The 15,706-nt window shown below is 46.6% G+C and overlaps 1 protein-coding gene across 1 annotated transcript; it reads right to left on the bottom strand.

The window, feature by feature from the left end:
* Positions 1-11,172: 11,172 nt before the first annotated feature.
* Positions 11,173-12,468, bottom strand: BECN2 (beclin 2). The gene has a single exon (XM_055234087.1). It carries the CDS (start codon positions 12,466-12,468, stop codon positions 11,173-11,175), a length of 1,296 nt encoding a protein of 431 aa, XP_055090062.1.
* Between the last annotated feature and the right edge of the window lie 3,238 nt (positions 12,469-15,706).

The following is a 15,706-nucleotide window of genomic DNA, read 5'->3' as shown; positions in this document are numbered from 1 at the left end:
TGTCCATGTTCAGACATGATTATGGAGTGGTCTTGTTTTTGTCTTGACTCGGTGTTAGGGTTTGGACATAGTTTGTGTGGCCCTGCCAAGTCTCATGTTGAAATCTGATGCTCAGTGTTGGAGATGGGGCCTGGTGGAAACTCCTGAGGTCAGGAGTTTGAGACCAGCCTGACCAAGGTGAAACCTCGTCTCTACTAAAAATACAAAAATTAGCCGGCCATGGTGGTATGTGCCTGTAATCCCAGTTACTCCGGAGGTTGAGACAGGAGAATTGCTGAAACCTGGGAGGCAGAAGTTGCAGTGAGCCGAGATTGCACCACTGCACCCAGCCTGGGCTATGGAGTGAGACTGTCTCAAAAAAAAAAAAAAAAAGTAATGTCATCTATTACTTTTTATTTATATTCCAGTTTAATCTAGAGATTATATATATGCGCACACACCCTTCCATCCTCCAACACAAGTTCCCATCCTCCTAGGGCATAGCTTCCCTTTATGTGTAATGGAGTTAGCTGAGCTGTGATACTCAGAATAATACTCTGCATGGTTAAAAGCCTGGAATTCATTTCTGAGACAGGGGGATTTGGAAGGATAGGGATCTTTGCATCTTTTGGACCTCATCAGAGATTGCCTCATGGAAAGAGGGTCTTCCATGAATGTTAAATGCATTTGTGGCCATGGGTGTTGAAGGTGATGGGGCAGTGAGGGGCACAGGGTGGTGATCTTTAGAAAGATGTACGTTTACTCCTCTAGATGAGAGGAATTCCTCTCTACCAATCTTTACATGCTTCTAATCAACTACCCACATAGCAGCTTCACTGCTGAATTTCACAGACCGTTCACACCGGGTCCACAATGGCACTCTGGGTGTCTTCCTGAGCATCGTCTCCAGCCTTCTTGTTCTGCCAGTATTTCCCTATCATAAATGACACCGGTGAACGACAAGACAGTGGATGAAGTCAGAAATTTAGGGCCAGGGGTGGTGGCTTATGCCTGTAATCCCAGCACTTTGGGAGGCCAAGGTGGATGGATCATTTGAGGTCAGGAGTTTGAGACCAGCCTGGCCAACATGAGACTCCATCTCTACTAAAAATATAAAAATTAGCCAGGTGTGGTGTCTCATGCCCGTAGTCCCAGCTACTCGAGAGGCTGAGGCAGGAGAATGGCGTGAACCCAGGAGGCGGAGATCATGCCACTGCACTCCAGAGTAGTTTTGTGTCTTGAATATGATAATATAAAATTGAGTCTTGGATTTATTATGAGTCAACAATAATTTTCTGTAAAATACCAGACAGCAAATATTTTAGGCTTGAAGGCCACATGGTCTTTGTCATATTCAACTCTGCTGTTACAGTGAGAAACGTATGAAATTGAGCCTAATATGAACAAGTAAATGTGGCTATGTTCCAATAACACTATTTATGATGACTGATATTTGAGGTTTTTTTTTTTTTTTTTTTTTTTTGAGACAGGGTCTTGCTCTGTAGCCCAGGCTGGAGTGCAGTGGCATGACCACAGGTCATTGCAGCAGGAAATTCCTAGGCTCAAGTGATCCTCCTGCCTCAGCCTCCCAAAGTGCTGGAGGTGTGAGCCACTGTACCCAGACTGAATTTCACATAGTTTTTACATGTCATGAAACCTTTTTATTTTGTACCAACCGTATTAAAATGTGAAGACATTCTAAGCTAATGAGCTATAAACAATCAGACTGTAGACTTGATTTGGGCCCAGGGACATAGTTGGTTATCTAATATCTGCTCTGTATAAGTTTAAAAATTTTACTTGAGGCAATTGTTATTGTATTTCACGTATTTCACATCAGATTAGAAATCTGAAAAAACAGAAAAACCAGTCCTTACAACGTATAGTTTAGGAAGCCTTGCCCTATGTCTCAGATCTAATGCCACCTCCTTAAAGAGGTGTTCCTGAGCCAATATATTAAAAGCAGTTTCAATCACTGATTAGAAAAAGAGGAGCTTGTTTTTGTTTCTGGTATGATGATGGCTTTGTGTCTAGGTCTTAGAATATACGTACGAAAATCTTTTTTAAAAAATAGAGACAGAGTCTTGCTATATTGCCCAGGCTGGTCTCAAACTCCTGGGCTCAAGTGAACCTCTTGCCTCAGACTCCCAAAGTGCTGAGATTACAGATGTGAACAACCACACCCAGCCCATACTAAAATCTTTATGGATGAATTGATATGAATTTGCTTCAAAATAATTGGAGAGGAGTAAATTAGTAGGTGTAGACAGCACAAAATTAGCTACTTATTGAAGACTGTTGAAGACGCATGGTGGATATTTATTATCCTTCTAGAAACTTCTGTGTATGTTTGAAATATTCCATAATAAAAGGTTACAAAATAGACCTGACGAGGCGGTGCCTGCCTGTAATCCCAGCACTTCGGAGTGGCTGAAGTGGGAGGATCACTTGAGGTTACAGTGAGCTATGATTGTGCCACTGCCTTCCAGCCTGGGCCACAGAGTGAGACCCCGTCTCAAAAAAAAAAAAAAAAGAAAAAAGAAAAAAAGAAAAGTCACAAAATTGGTTCCATTCTCTTCCTTTTCCCTCAACCTATGTTTTGTTTTGTTGTTGTTGTTTGAGATGGAGTCTCACTCAGTCACCCAATCTCTGCTCACTACAACTTCTGCCTCTCGGGTTCCAGTGATTCTCATGCCTCAGCCTCCCAAGTAACTGGGACTAGATGTGTCTGCCACCACGCCCGACTAATTTGTTGTAATTTTAGAGGAGATGAGGTCTCTAACTCCTGACTTTAGGTGATCCGCCCGCCTCAGCCTCCCAAAGTGCTGGGATTACAGGCGTGAGCCACCGCGTCTGGCCTCTGGTTTGTTGTGTTAGTTTTCTTTATCGACTCCATCACAATTTAAGATGGTTTTGGTTTTTATCTACCTTCCCCCACACCCGGCCAATTATCCCATTCTTAAAGGAGTCTCTGAACCAAAAAGTTAACAACTATTTCTCTCCTTTAACATTTTTGGACCATCCTGGCTAACACAGTGAAACCCCGTCTCTACTAAAATTACAAAATATTAGCCAGGTGTGGTGGCACGCGCCTGTAATCCCAGCTACTTAGGGGGCTGAGGCAGGAGAATCTCTTGAACCCGGGAGGCAGAGGTTGCAGTGAGCCAAGATCATGCCACTGCACTCCAGCCTGGGCGACAGTAAGACTCCATCTCAAAAAATAAAATAAAATAAATAAAATAAAAAATAAAAATATCTTAATAAATGTTCAATCTATGTGATGGTTTACTGAGGCTCCTTGTATATACTATTTTTCTATTACTTAGCATGCTTTAACATGTTGATTAAAATATGTCTTTTAATGAGGAAAAGTTTATGTATTAGATTTTCATCTCAGTGAGTGTAGAATCTCATTTTAAAAGTTTTCATTTGGGGCCGGGCGCCACGGCTCATGCCTGTAATCCCAGCACTTTAGGAGGCTGAGTCGGGTGGATCACCAGAGGTCAGGAGTTTGAGACTAGCCTGGCCAACAAGGTGAAACCCCATCTCTACTAAAAACACAAAAATTAGCCGGGTGTGGTGGTGAGTCTGTAATCCCAGCTACTCGGGAGGCTGAGGCAGGAGAATTGCTTGAACCCGAGGGGTGGAGGTTGCAGTGAACCAAGATCACACCACTGCACTCCAGCCTGGGGGACAAAGTGAGGCTGTCTCAAAACAAACAAACAAAAAACAAGTTTTTATTTGGGAGAGACACAGATTCCAGAGAAATAGGGTCAATGTTCCATGATCGCATCTAAAAAATAAACTCAGGATCTGGCGTGGTGGCTCACGCCTGTAAACTTAGCACTTTGGGAGGCCGAGGCAGGTGGATAACCGGAGGTCAGGAGTTCAAGACCAGCCTGGCCAATATGGTGAAACCCCATCCCTACTAAAAATTAAAAAATTAGGCCTGGGTGCAGTGGCTCATGCCTCTAATCCCAGCACTTTGGGAGGCTGAGGTGGGTGGATCACAAGGTCAGGAATTCGAGACCAGCCTGGCCAAGATAGTGAAACCCCGTCTCTACTAAAAATACAAAAATTAGCCTGATGCAGTGGTGGGCACCTGTAATCCCAGCTACTCAGGAGGTTGAGGCAGGAGAATCGCTTGAACCCAGGAGGCAGAGATTGCAGTGAGCCGAGATCGCACCACTGCACTCTAGCCTGGGTGACACAGCAAGACTCCGTCTCAAAAAATAATAATAATCATAATTAAAAAATTAATTGGGCATGGTGGCAGGCACCTGTAATCCCAGCTACTCGGGAGACTGAGGCAGAAGAATCTCTTGAACCGAGGAGGCAGAGGTTTCAGTGAGCCGAGATCATGCCATTACATAACAGCCTGGGCAACAAGAGCAAAAATCTGTCTCAAAAATAAATAAAAATAGGCCGGGCGCGGTGGCTCACGCTTGTAATCCCAGCACTTTGGGAGGCCGAGGCGGGTGGATCACGAGGTCAGGAGATCGAGACCACGGTGCAACCCCGTCTCTACTAAAAATACAAAAAATTAGCCGGGCGTGGTGGCGGGCGCCTGTAGTCCCAGCTACTCGGGAGGCTGAGGTAGGAGAATGGCATGAACCCAGGAGGAGGAGCTTGCAGTGAGCCGAGATTGCGCCACTGCACTCCAGCCTGGGCGACAGAGCGAGACTCCATCTCAAAAAAAATAAAATAAATAAAATAAATAAATAAAAATTAAAAAAAAAACTCAGAAAAATGATTCATGCCCTCTGTATCTCATGTTCAATTAAAATTAATACTAACTTTTTTTATAAAAAGAAATATTTAATGAGATCTAAGAGTTTTATGTTACTTATTGTAGGTTGCAGTTTGAAGACCAAATGAAAGACTACTAGAGATCAAATGCTCCAGTTCCCCACCTCCAAAAATCAGGGATCCCCCTTCTCTTTAATTCACTTATTCCATAAAGAGTAAGCAGTATTTTCTTTTTCTTCTTTCTTTCTTTTTTTTTCTTTTTTGAGATGGAGTTTCGCTCTTGTTGCCCAGGCTAAAGTGCAATGGCACAATCTCGGCTCACCACAACCTCCGCCTCCTGGGTTCAAGTGATTCTCCTGCCTCAGCCTCCCAAGTAGCTAAAACTACAGGCAGGCACCACTACGCCTGGCTAATTTTGTAATTTTTAGTAGAGACAGGATTTCACCATGTTGGCCAAGCTGGTCTCAAACTCTTGACCTCAGGTGATCTGCCCACCTCAGCCTCCCAAGGTGCTGGGATTACAGGCGTGAGCCACCGCACCCAGTGTAACCAGTATTTTCACCATGCCAGAGGGGAACAAAATCACTGGAGGGTCTTACATCAACAATGAAATTCCCTGACCAGGAAGTAACACATCACTTCTGCTTATAATACAATGACCAGAACTAGTCACATGATCTCATCCAGCCTAGTGCTAAGAAATACAATTCTACATGGGTGTGGTGGCTTATACTTGCAATCTCAGCCCTTTAGGAGGCTTAGGCAGAGGATAACTTGAGGCCAGTAGTTTGATGCCAGCCTAGGCAATATATGGAGACCCTGTCTGTATAAGATAAAAAATAAAAAATTAGTTAGGTGCGGTGGTGTATGCCTGTGGTCCTAGCTACTCTGGAGGCTGAGGTGGAAGGATTGCTTGAGCCCAGGAGTTCAAGGCTGTAGTGAGCCATGATTGCACCACAGTACTCCAGCCTCAGCTGAACTTCTCTTTTGTAAAACTGATTGCTGACTTCTCTTTTATTTCAGTCACCTAAAATCTCTTGGCCCAGCCGTTTCTGCCATTCAAGTGATTTCAGTGGAAAATGTGTGCCTATGTGAGAAATTTGGGGATGGGGCAGGGGATGAAGGTAGATAGTCTTAAAATGAAACAGAATGATGTAACAGCTGCCTAACTTGGCGTCTATTCACACTCCTTAATCTCTTTTATTTAAATAAAAAAAAATTTTATTAAGATAAAAGAGGCCGGGCACAGTGGCTCAAGCCTGTAATCCCAGCACTTTGGGAGGCCAAGGTGGGTGGATCACCTGAGGTCAGGAATTCAAGACCAGCCTGGCCAACATGGTAAAGCCCCATCTCTACTAAACATACAAAAAAATTACCCAGGTGTGGGGGCACATGCCTGTGATCCCAGCTACTCGGGAGGCTGAGGCAGGAGAATTGCTTGAACCCGGGAGGTGGAGGTTGCAGTGAGCCGAGATCGTGCCATTGCACTCCAGCCTGGGCAACAAGAGCAAGACCGCATCTCAAAAAAAAAAAAAAAAAAAAAAAAGATAAAAGAAATTAAGAATATTAAATACACTTAATTAAGTACTCCTAATCTAGGATTAAATACTAGAGAGTATTTAATAAACCAAAAGGAAGAAAATAAAATGTCCCAGAATCTCACCAGTCAGTATAATTTAGTGATTTATTCATTCAACTATTCATTGAATGTCTACTCTGCAGGAGGCACCATGCAGGCTGTTAGGGACCTAATTGCAAACAAGAGTCCATGACCTGATAGATTCTATCATTTAAAGCAGGAGTCAGCAAATTATGACCCATGGGCCAAATCCAGCCTGCCACCTCTTTTGGTAAATATAATGGCTGCTTTTTACACTATAATGGCACAAATGAGTAGTTGCAACAGAGACCACATGGACCCAAAATCCTAAAATATTTACCATTTGCCCTTTTATTGAAAAAGTTTGCCAAACCCTTTTTTAGAGGCAATTGGTCACTAATTTTGTCAGATTATTCTTAGTTATTTAGTAATTTAAGCCATTTTAGGCCAGACACCAGTGGCTCACGCCTTTAATCCCAGCACTTTGGGAGGTCAAGGAGGGTGGATCATTTGAAGCCAAGAGTTCTAGACCAGCCTGGCCAACATGGAGAAACCCCATCCCTACTAAAAATACAAAAGTTAACATGATGTGGTGGCGTGCACCTGTAGTCCCAGCTACTTGGGAGGCTGAGGCAGGAGAATCGCTTGAACCTGGGTGGTGGAGGTTGCAATGAGCTGAGAGATAACTCCACTGCGGTCCACCCTGGGTGGCAAAGCAAGACTCTGTCTCAAAAAAAGAAAGAAATAAATAAAAACAAATAAATAATTTCAGCTATTTTAATTTTTTTTTCTAGTTGTTGCTTATATAAAGAAATACATTTGAGGCTGGGCATGGTGGCTCAACACTTTGGGAGGCTGAGGCGGGTGGATCATCTGAGGTCAGGAGTTTGAGACCAGCCTGGCCAACATGGGGAAACTCCATCGCTACTAAAAATACAAAAATTAGCCAGGCGTGATGGCAGGTGCCTGTAATCCCAGCTACTTGGGAGGCTAAGGCAAGAGAATTGCTTGAACCTGGGAGGCGGAGGTTGCAGTGAGCCAAGATTGCACCACTGCATTCCAGCCTGGACAACAAGAGCGAAACTCTGTCCCAAAAAAAAAAAAAAGAAATACATTTGATTCTTGTATTAATGTTGTAGCCAATATCTTTCTTAATTAATCTATTAATTCTAATCATTTTATTTGGATTTTTGGGATATTGTTATATGATCATGTCATATGCAAATAACAATTTTATTTATTCCCCTCTAATTATTATACTTTTTTTTTTATATATTGCACTAGCTAGGATTATTAAATAGAAATGCTGATAGCCAGTATCCTGTCTCTTTCCTAATCTCGGGCAGAAAGCTTTAATTTGTTTTTCAAATTTTTTAGAGACAGGGTCTCACTGTGTTGCTTAGACTGGAGTACAGTTTTTTATAACACTATTTACAGGCACATTAATTGCCCATTACAGCTTTGAATTCTTGGTCTCAAGTGATCTGCCTCCCAAGTAGCTGGGATACAGGCATGTGCCAACTCACCTGACTTTTTTTTTTTTTTTTTGAGACAGGGTCTCTTATTTGTCCTCCCAGCTGGAGTGCGCTGGCACCCTCACGCCTCACTGTAACCTTGACTTCCTGGGCTTAAGCGATTTTCCCACTTCAGTCCCCAGAATATCTGGGACTACAGGCACATGCTACCACTCCTGGCTGATTTTTTAACATTTTAAATTTTTTTGTAGAGACTAGGTATTACTATGTTGCCCAGGGGGTTCTCAAACTCTTGGTTTCAAGCAATCCTCCCACCTCAGCCTCCCAATGTGCTGAAATTACAGGTGTGAGCTGCTGTGCCCAGCCCTGGCTTATTCTGAAGTACAAAATTTTCATGGAAATGCCTTCATGTATATCCAAGGAATACATATTATTGGGAACATTTTCCTTCTTTTTTTTGAGACAGAGTCTTGCTCTGTCGCCCAGGCTGGAGTGCAGTGGCATGATCTTGGCTCACGGCAAGCTCCACCTCCTGGGTTCACACCATTCTCCTGCCTCAGCCTCCTGAGTAGCTGAGACTACAGGCGCCCGCCACCACACCCGGCTAATTTTTTGTGTTTTTAGTAGAGATGGGGTTTCACCGTGTTAGCCAGGATGGTCTTGATCTCCTGACCTCGTGATCCGCCCGCCTCGGCCTCCCAAAGTGCTGGGATTACAGATGTGAGCCACCAAGCCCAGCCCATTTTCCTTCTAAATACTTCTCTGAGTTTTGAAACTGCATATTTTATAATCTAATCTTTGTACTTTACATATTATAGAATGCTTAATATGTAGGGGTTATTCTAGGTACATCTGCATGACAGAGTAAAATTAGCCCTCCAGAAGTAGTTTATAGTTTGGTTAAAAGACATTGACACACAGGCCGAGTGCAGTGGCTCATGCCTGTAATTCCAGCACTTTGAGAGGCCAAGGCGGACAGATCACCTGAGGTCAGGAGTTCAAGACCAACCTGGCCAAAATGGCGAAACCCTGTCTGTACTAAAAATACAAGTATTAGCTGGGCATGGTGCAGGCACCTGTAGTCTCAGCTACTCAGGAGGCTGAGGCAGGAGAACCACATGAACCCGGGAGGCGAAGGTTGCAGTGAGTTTAGATTGAGCCACTGCACTCAAGCCTGGGTGACAGAGGGAGACTCTGTCTCAAAAAAAATAAATACATAAAAAAGAAGACATTGACACACAGGGAAGAGCACAGGCAAAGGTGGAGTAATAGGCTTGGCACATTTTGGCACAGAAGGGAACTGGGAGAAGTATAATCTGGGCCTGGAGAGGCAGCAGGAACAGATCTTCTGGGGCTGAAAGCCGTGGTCAGGATTTGAGATTTTATGAGGACAAAGGAGAAGCGGGAGGATGGCATGATACAATTTGCATTTTAAAAGCTTTTTCTGATTGGCTTATTTTACTTTTTATTTTTTAGAGATGGGGTCTCACTCTGTTGCCCAGGCTCGAGTGCAGTGGCCGAGTCGCAGCTCACCTCAACCTGGACCTCCCAGGCTCAAGGGATCCTCCCATCTCAGCCTCCAGAGTAGCTAGGACTACAGATGCACACCACACCACGCCCGGCTAATTTTTTAAAAATATTTTGTAGGCCAGGCGAGGTGGCTCACACCTGTAATCCCAGCATTTTGGGAGGCCAAGTCGGGCCTGTCACCTGAGGTCAGGAGTTCGAGACCAGCCTGGCCAACATGGTGAAACCCCATCTCTACTAAAATAATACAAAAATTAGCTGGGCGTGGTGGCACACACCTGTAATCCCAGCTACATGGGAGGCTGAGGCAGGAGAATCGTGAATCTGGGAGGCAGAGGTTTCAGTGAGCTGAGATTGTGCCACTGCACTCCAGCCTGGGCGACAGGGTGAGATTCTGTCTCAAAAAAAAAAAAAAAAAATTAGCTGGGGTGTGGTGGTGGATGTCTGTAATCCCAGCTACAAGGGAGGCTGAGGCAGGAGAATTGCCTGAACCTGGGAGGCAGAGGTTGCAGTGAGCTGAGATCGTGCCACTGCACTCCAGCCTGGGATACAAGAGCGAAACTCTGTCTCAAAAAAAAAAAAAATTAAATTAATTAATTTAAAAAAATTTTCCTTAAGATGTGGTCACGCTGTGTTGCCCAGGCTGGTCTCGGAACTCCTGGGCTCAAGCAATTCTCCCTCCTTCACCTCTCAAAGTGCTAGGATTCAATCTTCAGCTTTCTGGAAGGGTTCACCTCAAGACCTCTTAATTTATCTACCAGCCAATGTTACCAGTCACTTCCTGGCCACCCCAGCCCCTCACCTCACAGTTAATCTCAACATCACGACACAGTCCAGTAAGACTCACCTCTCACTTTGAACATGTCGAAATTTATTGAAAGTTTCTCAAGGATGAAGAGGAGGGGCTTACACTATGCATCACAACAAAAACGAAAGTTTTGAGTATTCTCTCCCCTGCCCCCGACTCCAATGTTCCATTACATATATCCATGGCCCAAAATGTTTTTAAATTAAAAAACTGAAAACCTCCACCTTGCTCCTCACCACGCCTTCTTTCCTCCCCACCCTTAGTCCGTGCTTTGTGTCCCATTATCCCTTTATGCAGGAATAATCTTAGCCTCTTGTAATTTAATTTTTCCTGTCATTTTGAATGTTCAGGTGGAGAAGGGGAGTGGAAGTTACAGGGAAGAAGGGACAAAGGTGTGTTGGGGAAGATTTATCTGATAATATATTTACAGTACTTTAGAAAAAAAGAAAGTGGGCTGGGCGGGGTGGCTCATGCCTGTAATCCCAGCACTTTGGGAGTCCAAGGCGGGCAGATCAGCTGAGATCAGGAGGTTGAGACCAGCCTGGCCAACATGGTGAAACCCCGTCTCTACTAAAAATACAAAAATTAGCTGGTTGTGGTGGTGTGAACCTGTAATCCCAGCCACTCGGGAGGCTGAGGCAGGAGAATTGCCTGAACCTAGGAGGTAGAGGTTGCAATGAGCCAAGATCATGCCACTGCACTCTAGCCTGGGCCACAGAGTGAGACTCTGTCTCAAAAGAAAAAAAAAAAAGGACGGGTGTGGTGGCTCACACCTGTAATCCCAGCATTTTGAGAGGCCGAGGCGGGTGGATCACCTGAGGTCAGGAGTTCAAGGCCAGCCTGGTCAACATGGCAAAACCCCTTCTCTACTAAAAACACAACAATTAGCCATGTGTGATGGCGGGCGCCTGTAATCCCAGCTACTCGGGAGGCTGAGGCAGGAGAATCACTTGAACCCAGGAGGTGGAGGTTGCAGTGAGCCAAGATGGCGCCACTGCACTCCAGCCTGGGCTACAGAGCAAGACTCAAGAAAGTTACTTTTGATACCTCGAGGCAACCCAGATGAGACTCCACTGGAAATTTATAAGCAGGAACTTGAGTGCCTTCGTCCACAGCTCCTGCGTGTTCAGATGGGTTCTGATGGAATAGCATTCCCCTCGGCCGCTAACGTCCTCCAGCAGGCCTGTCTCCACCTGGATCCTGTAGGGCAGACAGAGGCCCAGCTCACCCTTCTCAGCCTCTTCCTTGAACTGCTGCATGCAGTCCAGGAAGGCCACCATGGCGCGGTCAAACTTGTTATTGAGGAAAACATCCTGCCCCCCATAACAGAACAACGGCAGCTCAGTCCGGTCATCTGTTAAAGACTTCAGATACGAATGGTTTCCGCAGGGGATGAGTCGATACCGCTGAAACTGCAGTCCAATTGCATTGGCCAGGGAAAGGAGCAGCAAAGCCGCCTGTCCCCAGGCAGTGTTAATCTCATTCCAGCCCACAGGGACAGTGGGGAGGCGGCCCAACCTGAAGTTATTGATGACGCCCAAGGGGCCCTCCACCCAGATCTCAAACGTGGCGGTGAAACAGTTGATTTCCTTCAGCCGGTCCATCTGGACCGTGGCATATTGCAGCTGGTTCTCCACGTTCCCCAGCTGGTCAAGCAGTTCCAGCTGCTGCCACTTCAAGGCACTGTAGTCCCTGTCGTACTGCCTCTCCTGCTGGTCCAGCTCCGCAGCCTCTGCCTGGGCTGCCTCGAGATCCGCCGCTGCTCTTGCATTGTTCCTGTCCACATCCTCCAGCTCCTGCACCAGCCTGGCCTCCTCCAGCTCCAGGTCCCGCAGCTCCGCCCGCAGCGCCGCCATCTCGTCCTCGCTGGTTGCCAGCTCTCCGGTCTCCAGGCAGCGTTGGTAGTTCTGACTCTCAGCTTCTGTGCCAGCGAGCTGGTTGTCCAGCTGCTCTAAAAGACTGTCGGTGCATTCTTCACACAGGGGATAGTCCACAACTTCTTGGCCAGAGACTATGTCAAAAATGTCACCAGCTGCCTTCTGGATGCTACTGAGCATATGCATGGCGCCAAGCTCCCCCAGCAGGGTGAAGATGTTGGCATGGTACTTGGACGCACTGCCATCACCTGGAAGGGGTCTGCTAGAGGCACCGTCCTGTTTCTCCTCAGCGTCTGTCACCTCCCTGGTGGTGGCGCCGGGCTCCCGGGTGTCTCCTGGCTCAGCCTGACTGGAGGTGGGCGCCGGGGCTGCAGGGAGGCTCCCAGACTCCAAGGAGCAGCTCAGCTTCAGGGCCTGGTGGCAGCGCTGGCACAGGAAGCGGATGGAAGACATGGCTGAGGGCCTGACTCCCGCCTTGTGTCTAAGTTTCCTCTGGCTCCCAGTTACTTATCATTTTATACCTTTTCAGGTCTTTCTAGAAGAGTGATCCTTTTAAAATGCACATGTCATCTTATCACTCTCCTGCTGAAAAGCCTACAGTGGTACCCTCCCTCCGTACCTGCAGACCTCCTTCAGCTCCTTACGGACCAGGGATTATTTCCAAAAGGAAAACCTGATCATTTCCTTTTCCTCCTGTACCATGTCCCAGGCACGCCTTAAGAGTAATCTTGCTAAAACTAAAATCTCATCATGGCACTGCCCTCCTTAAAATGTTTAACACCCTTATCTAAACTTAAGATCGAGTCTGATCCACTTTGGCCAAGGGCGTTGGCTCACGCCTGTAATCCTGGTACACTGAGAGGCCGAGGCGGAGGGATCGCTCAAGGCCAGTAGTCGCAGAATACCCTGGGCTACATAGGCAGACCCCTTCTCTACAAAAAGTGAAAAAATTAGCCAGGTGGGGTGGCCGCTTACAGTCCCAGCTACTTAAAAGGGTGAGGTGGGAGGATTGCTTCAGAGCTTGAGGTTGCAGTGAGCTATGGTCCACTACACTCCTGCCTGGGCAACAGAGTGAGACCCTGTCTCCAACCCCGACCCCCTCACCCCATGCCTTTTACACACGCACACACACACGCACACACAGATTTTTAAAAAGAGGAAAGTTCAGGCTGGGCGCGGTGGCTCACGCCTGTAATCCCAGCACTTTGGGAGGCCGAAGTGGGTGGATCACCCGAGGTCAGGAGTTTGAGACCATCCTGGCCAACAGGATGAAACCCCGTCTCTACTAAAAATACAAAAATTAGTCGGGCGTGGTGACGGGTGCTTGTAATCCCAGCTACTCAGAAGGCTGAGGCAGGAGAATCGCTGGAACCCAGAAGGTGGAGGTTGCAGTGAGCCGAGATCACACCACTTTCCTCCAGCCTAGGTGACAGAGAGAAACTCCGTCTCAAAAAAAGGGGGAAGTTCAATCATTTTAACCTAACACCAAGGCCGGGGCCCATCTTTCTGGCTTCAAGGCCTGCTCTCCTGAGCCGTGAGCCCCTCTGTGTTACTAGTTACATGCATGCTAGCTACATTTCGGTTCTTCCAGCATGTAACATTGTTCCCTCTAACTGTAACACTCTTCCTTCCCCTCTCCACCTGGCCAACTCACTTATCCTCTAGGGCTGATTAATTGCTAAATCCACAGTAAACAGTAGATTATTGTTTTATGTTTTTTGAACGATTGATCTGTCTCCTAATCAATTGTGGTTGCCTCTCATGCTTGGCCCACTTGGAGGTTCTAGGGAATAATGAAGGACCTGAAAAGGGGTAGGGGCTCTGCAGTCAACTGCTAGAGGATGCTTCTGTTATTGATTCAGGAATATTTCAGAGAGGCCATTTTCTCCAAGAAACTTCCCTGGCCCCCATTTTAAGGCTGTCTGCTCTTGTGACAAACTTTTTTTTTTCAGATGGAGTCTCTCTCTGTCACCCAGGCTGGGGTGCAGAGGCACAATCTCAGCTCACGGTAACCTTCGTGTCCAGGGTTCAAGTGATTGTTGTATCTCAGCCTCCTGAGTAGCTGGGACTAAGGGCGTGTACCACCCCGCCCAGCAAATTTTTGTATTTTTAGTAGAGCTGGGCTTTTGCCATGTTGCCCAGGCTGGTTGAACTGTTGACCTCAAGTGATCCTCCTGCCTCAGCCTCCTAAAGTGCTGGGATTACAGGCATGAGCCACTGCGCACCTGGCCACACTTAACTTTGTTTTTTTGTTTTGTTTTGTTTTTGTTTTTGTTTTTGGTGGAGTCTCCCTCTGTCACCCAGGCTGGAGTGCAGTGGTGCAATTATAGGCTCACTGCAAACTCCACCTTGGGGTTCAAGTGATTCTCCTGCCTCAGCCTCCCAAGTGTCTGGGACTACAGGCACATGCCACCATGACTGGCTACTTTTCATATTTTCAGTAGAGACGGGGTTTCACCGTGTTGGCCAGGCTAGTCTCGAACTCCTGGCCTCAAATGTTCTGCCCACCTTGGCATCCCAGAGTGCTGGGATTACAGGTGTGAGCCACCGCACCCAGCCCCTGGGGTCACAGTTGGAAGGGATCCTCACAGAATCTGTCTTTCCTCACCCTGACACTTCTCCCTACAGGGTCGAGGAGCAGCAGAATGAGGTCGAAACTGCTTCCAATGCCGTGGTCAGTTCTGAGTCCTGATTCATTCTCCGGAAGTAGAATGGCAAAGTAAATTCTCTGGTAATGGCTATGCCTTATTTTAATTATGATTTCATGAAAACCAAACAAAAATGGAGCCACATGCCTTTTGAGCTGGAGTCAGCCCCGACGGACAATGCCACAGGCTAAGGGAATATAGTGGGGAAGGGGAGTGGGAATTCTTTCTGATTCTAGGTTATCCAACTGAATAATGCCTCCAGGATACTCCAAAATCTATGTGTAGAGTCCTTCTCGAAGAAGGGAATCAGTGGAGCTGAATGAAGTGTTGCTCTCAGTTGGAAAGGAAATCCCTTCTTATTTCTGGAGATTTCCCCCTTCAATTCCTGCCTTCTCATGAGATCAGGTGCATTCAGGGTGGTATGGCCATAGACATCAATTCCTGCCTTCTGTTTCCAAGATCTCATTTTTTTTTTTTTTTTGACGGAGTTTCCCTCTTGCTGGCCAGGCTGGAGTGCAGTGGCGCAATCTCAGCTCACTGCAACCTCTGCCTCCTGGGTTCAAGCGATTCTCCTGTGTCAGCCTCCCGAGTAGCTGGGATTACAGGTATGCACCACCAAGCCCAGCTAATTTTGGTATTTTTTGTAGAGACAGGGTTTCACCAAGTTGGCCAGGCTGGTCTCGAATTCCTGACCTCAGGTGATCCACCCCCACCTCAGCCTCCTAAAGTGCTGGGATTACAGGCATGAGCCACCGCGCCCAGCCCAAGATCTCATTCTTGAGGGGTTGGGGGAGCCAAGAGGGAGAATTCTATGGATTGAAGTGTATGTGGGTCAGGGTTTTTGTGCACTACTGTGTTGCCAGCACTTAGGTGAATTATCTTGACCCTCAACTCTCCTTCCAAACTTCACTTATTCCCTTGGGTTCCTTTGCCACAAAACCCTGGGAGGGATTTGTCTATACTCACTGTCTCCAATTCCTCTCTGCACATCTCCTCTTTTTTTTGAGATTGAGTCTCACTTTGTCGCCCACGCTGCTGTGCAG

The sequence above is a fragment of the Symphalangus syndactylus genome, chromosome 19, assembly GCF_028878055.3.
Source record: "Symphalangus syndactylus isolate Jambi chromosome 19, NHGRI_mSymSyn1-v2.1_pri, whole genome shotgun sequence".
Classification (NCBI taxonomy): domain Eukaryota; kingdom Metazoa; phylum Chordata; class Mammalia; order Primates; family Hylobatidae; genus Symphalangus; species Symphalangus syndactylus.
The sequence above is the reverse complement of the archived record's forward strand: the minus strand, read 5'-3'. Positions and strand labels throughout refer to the sequence as shown.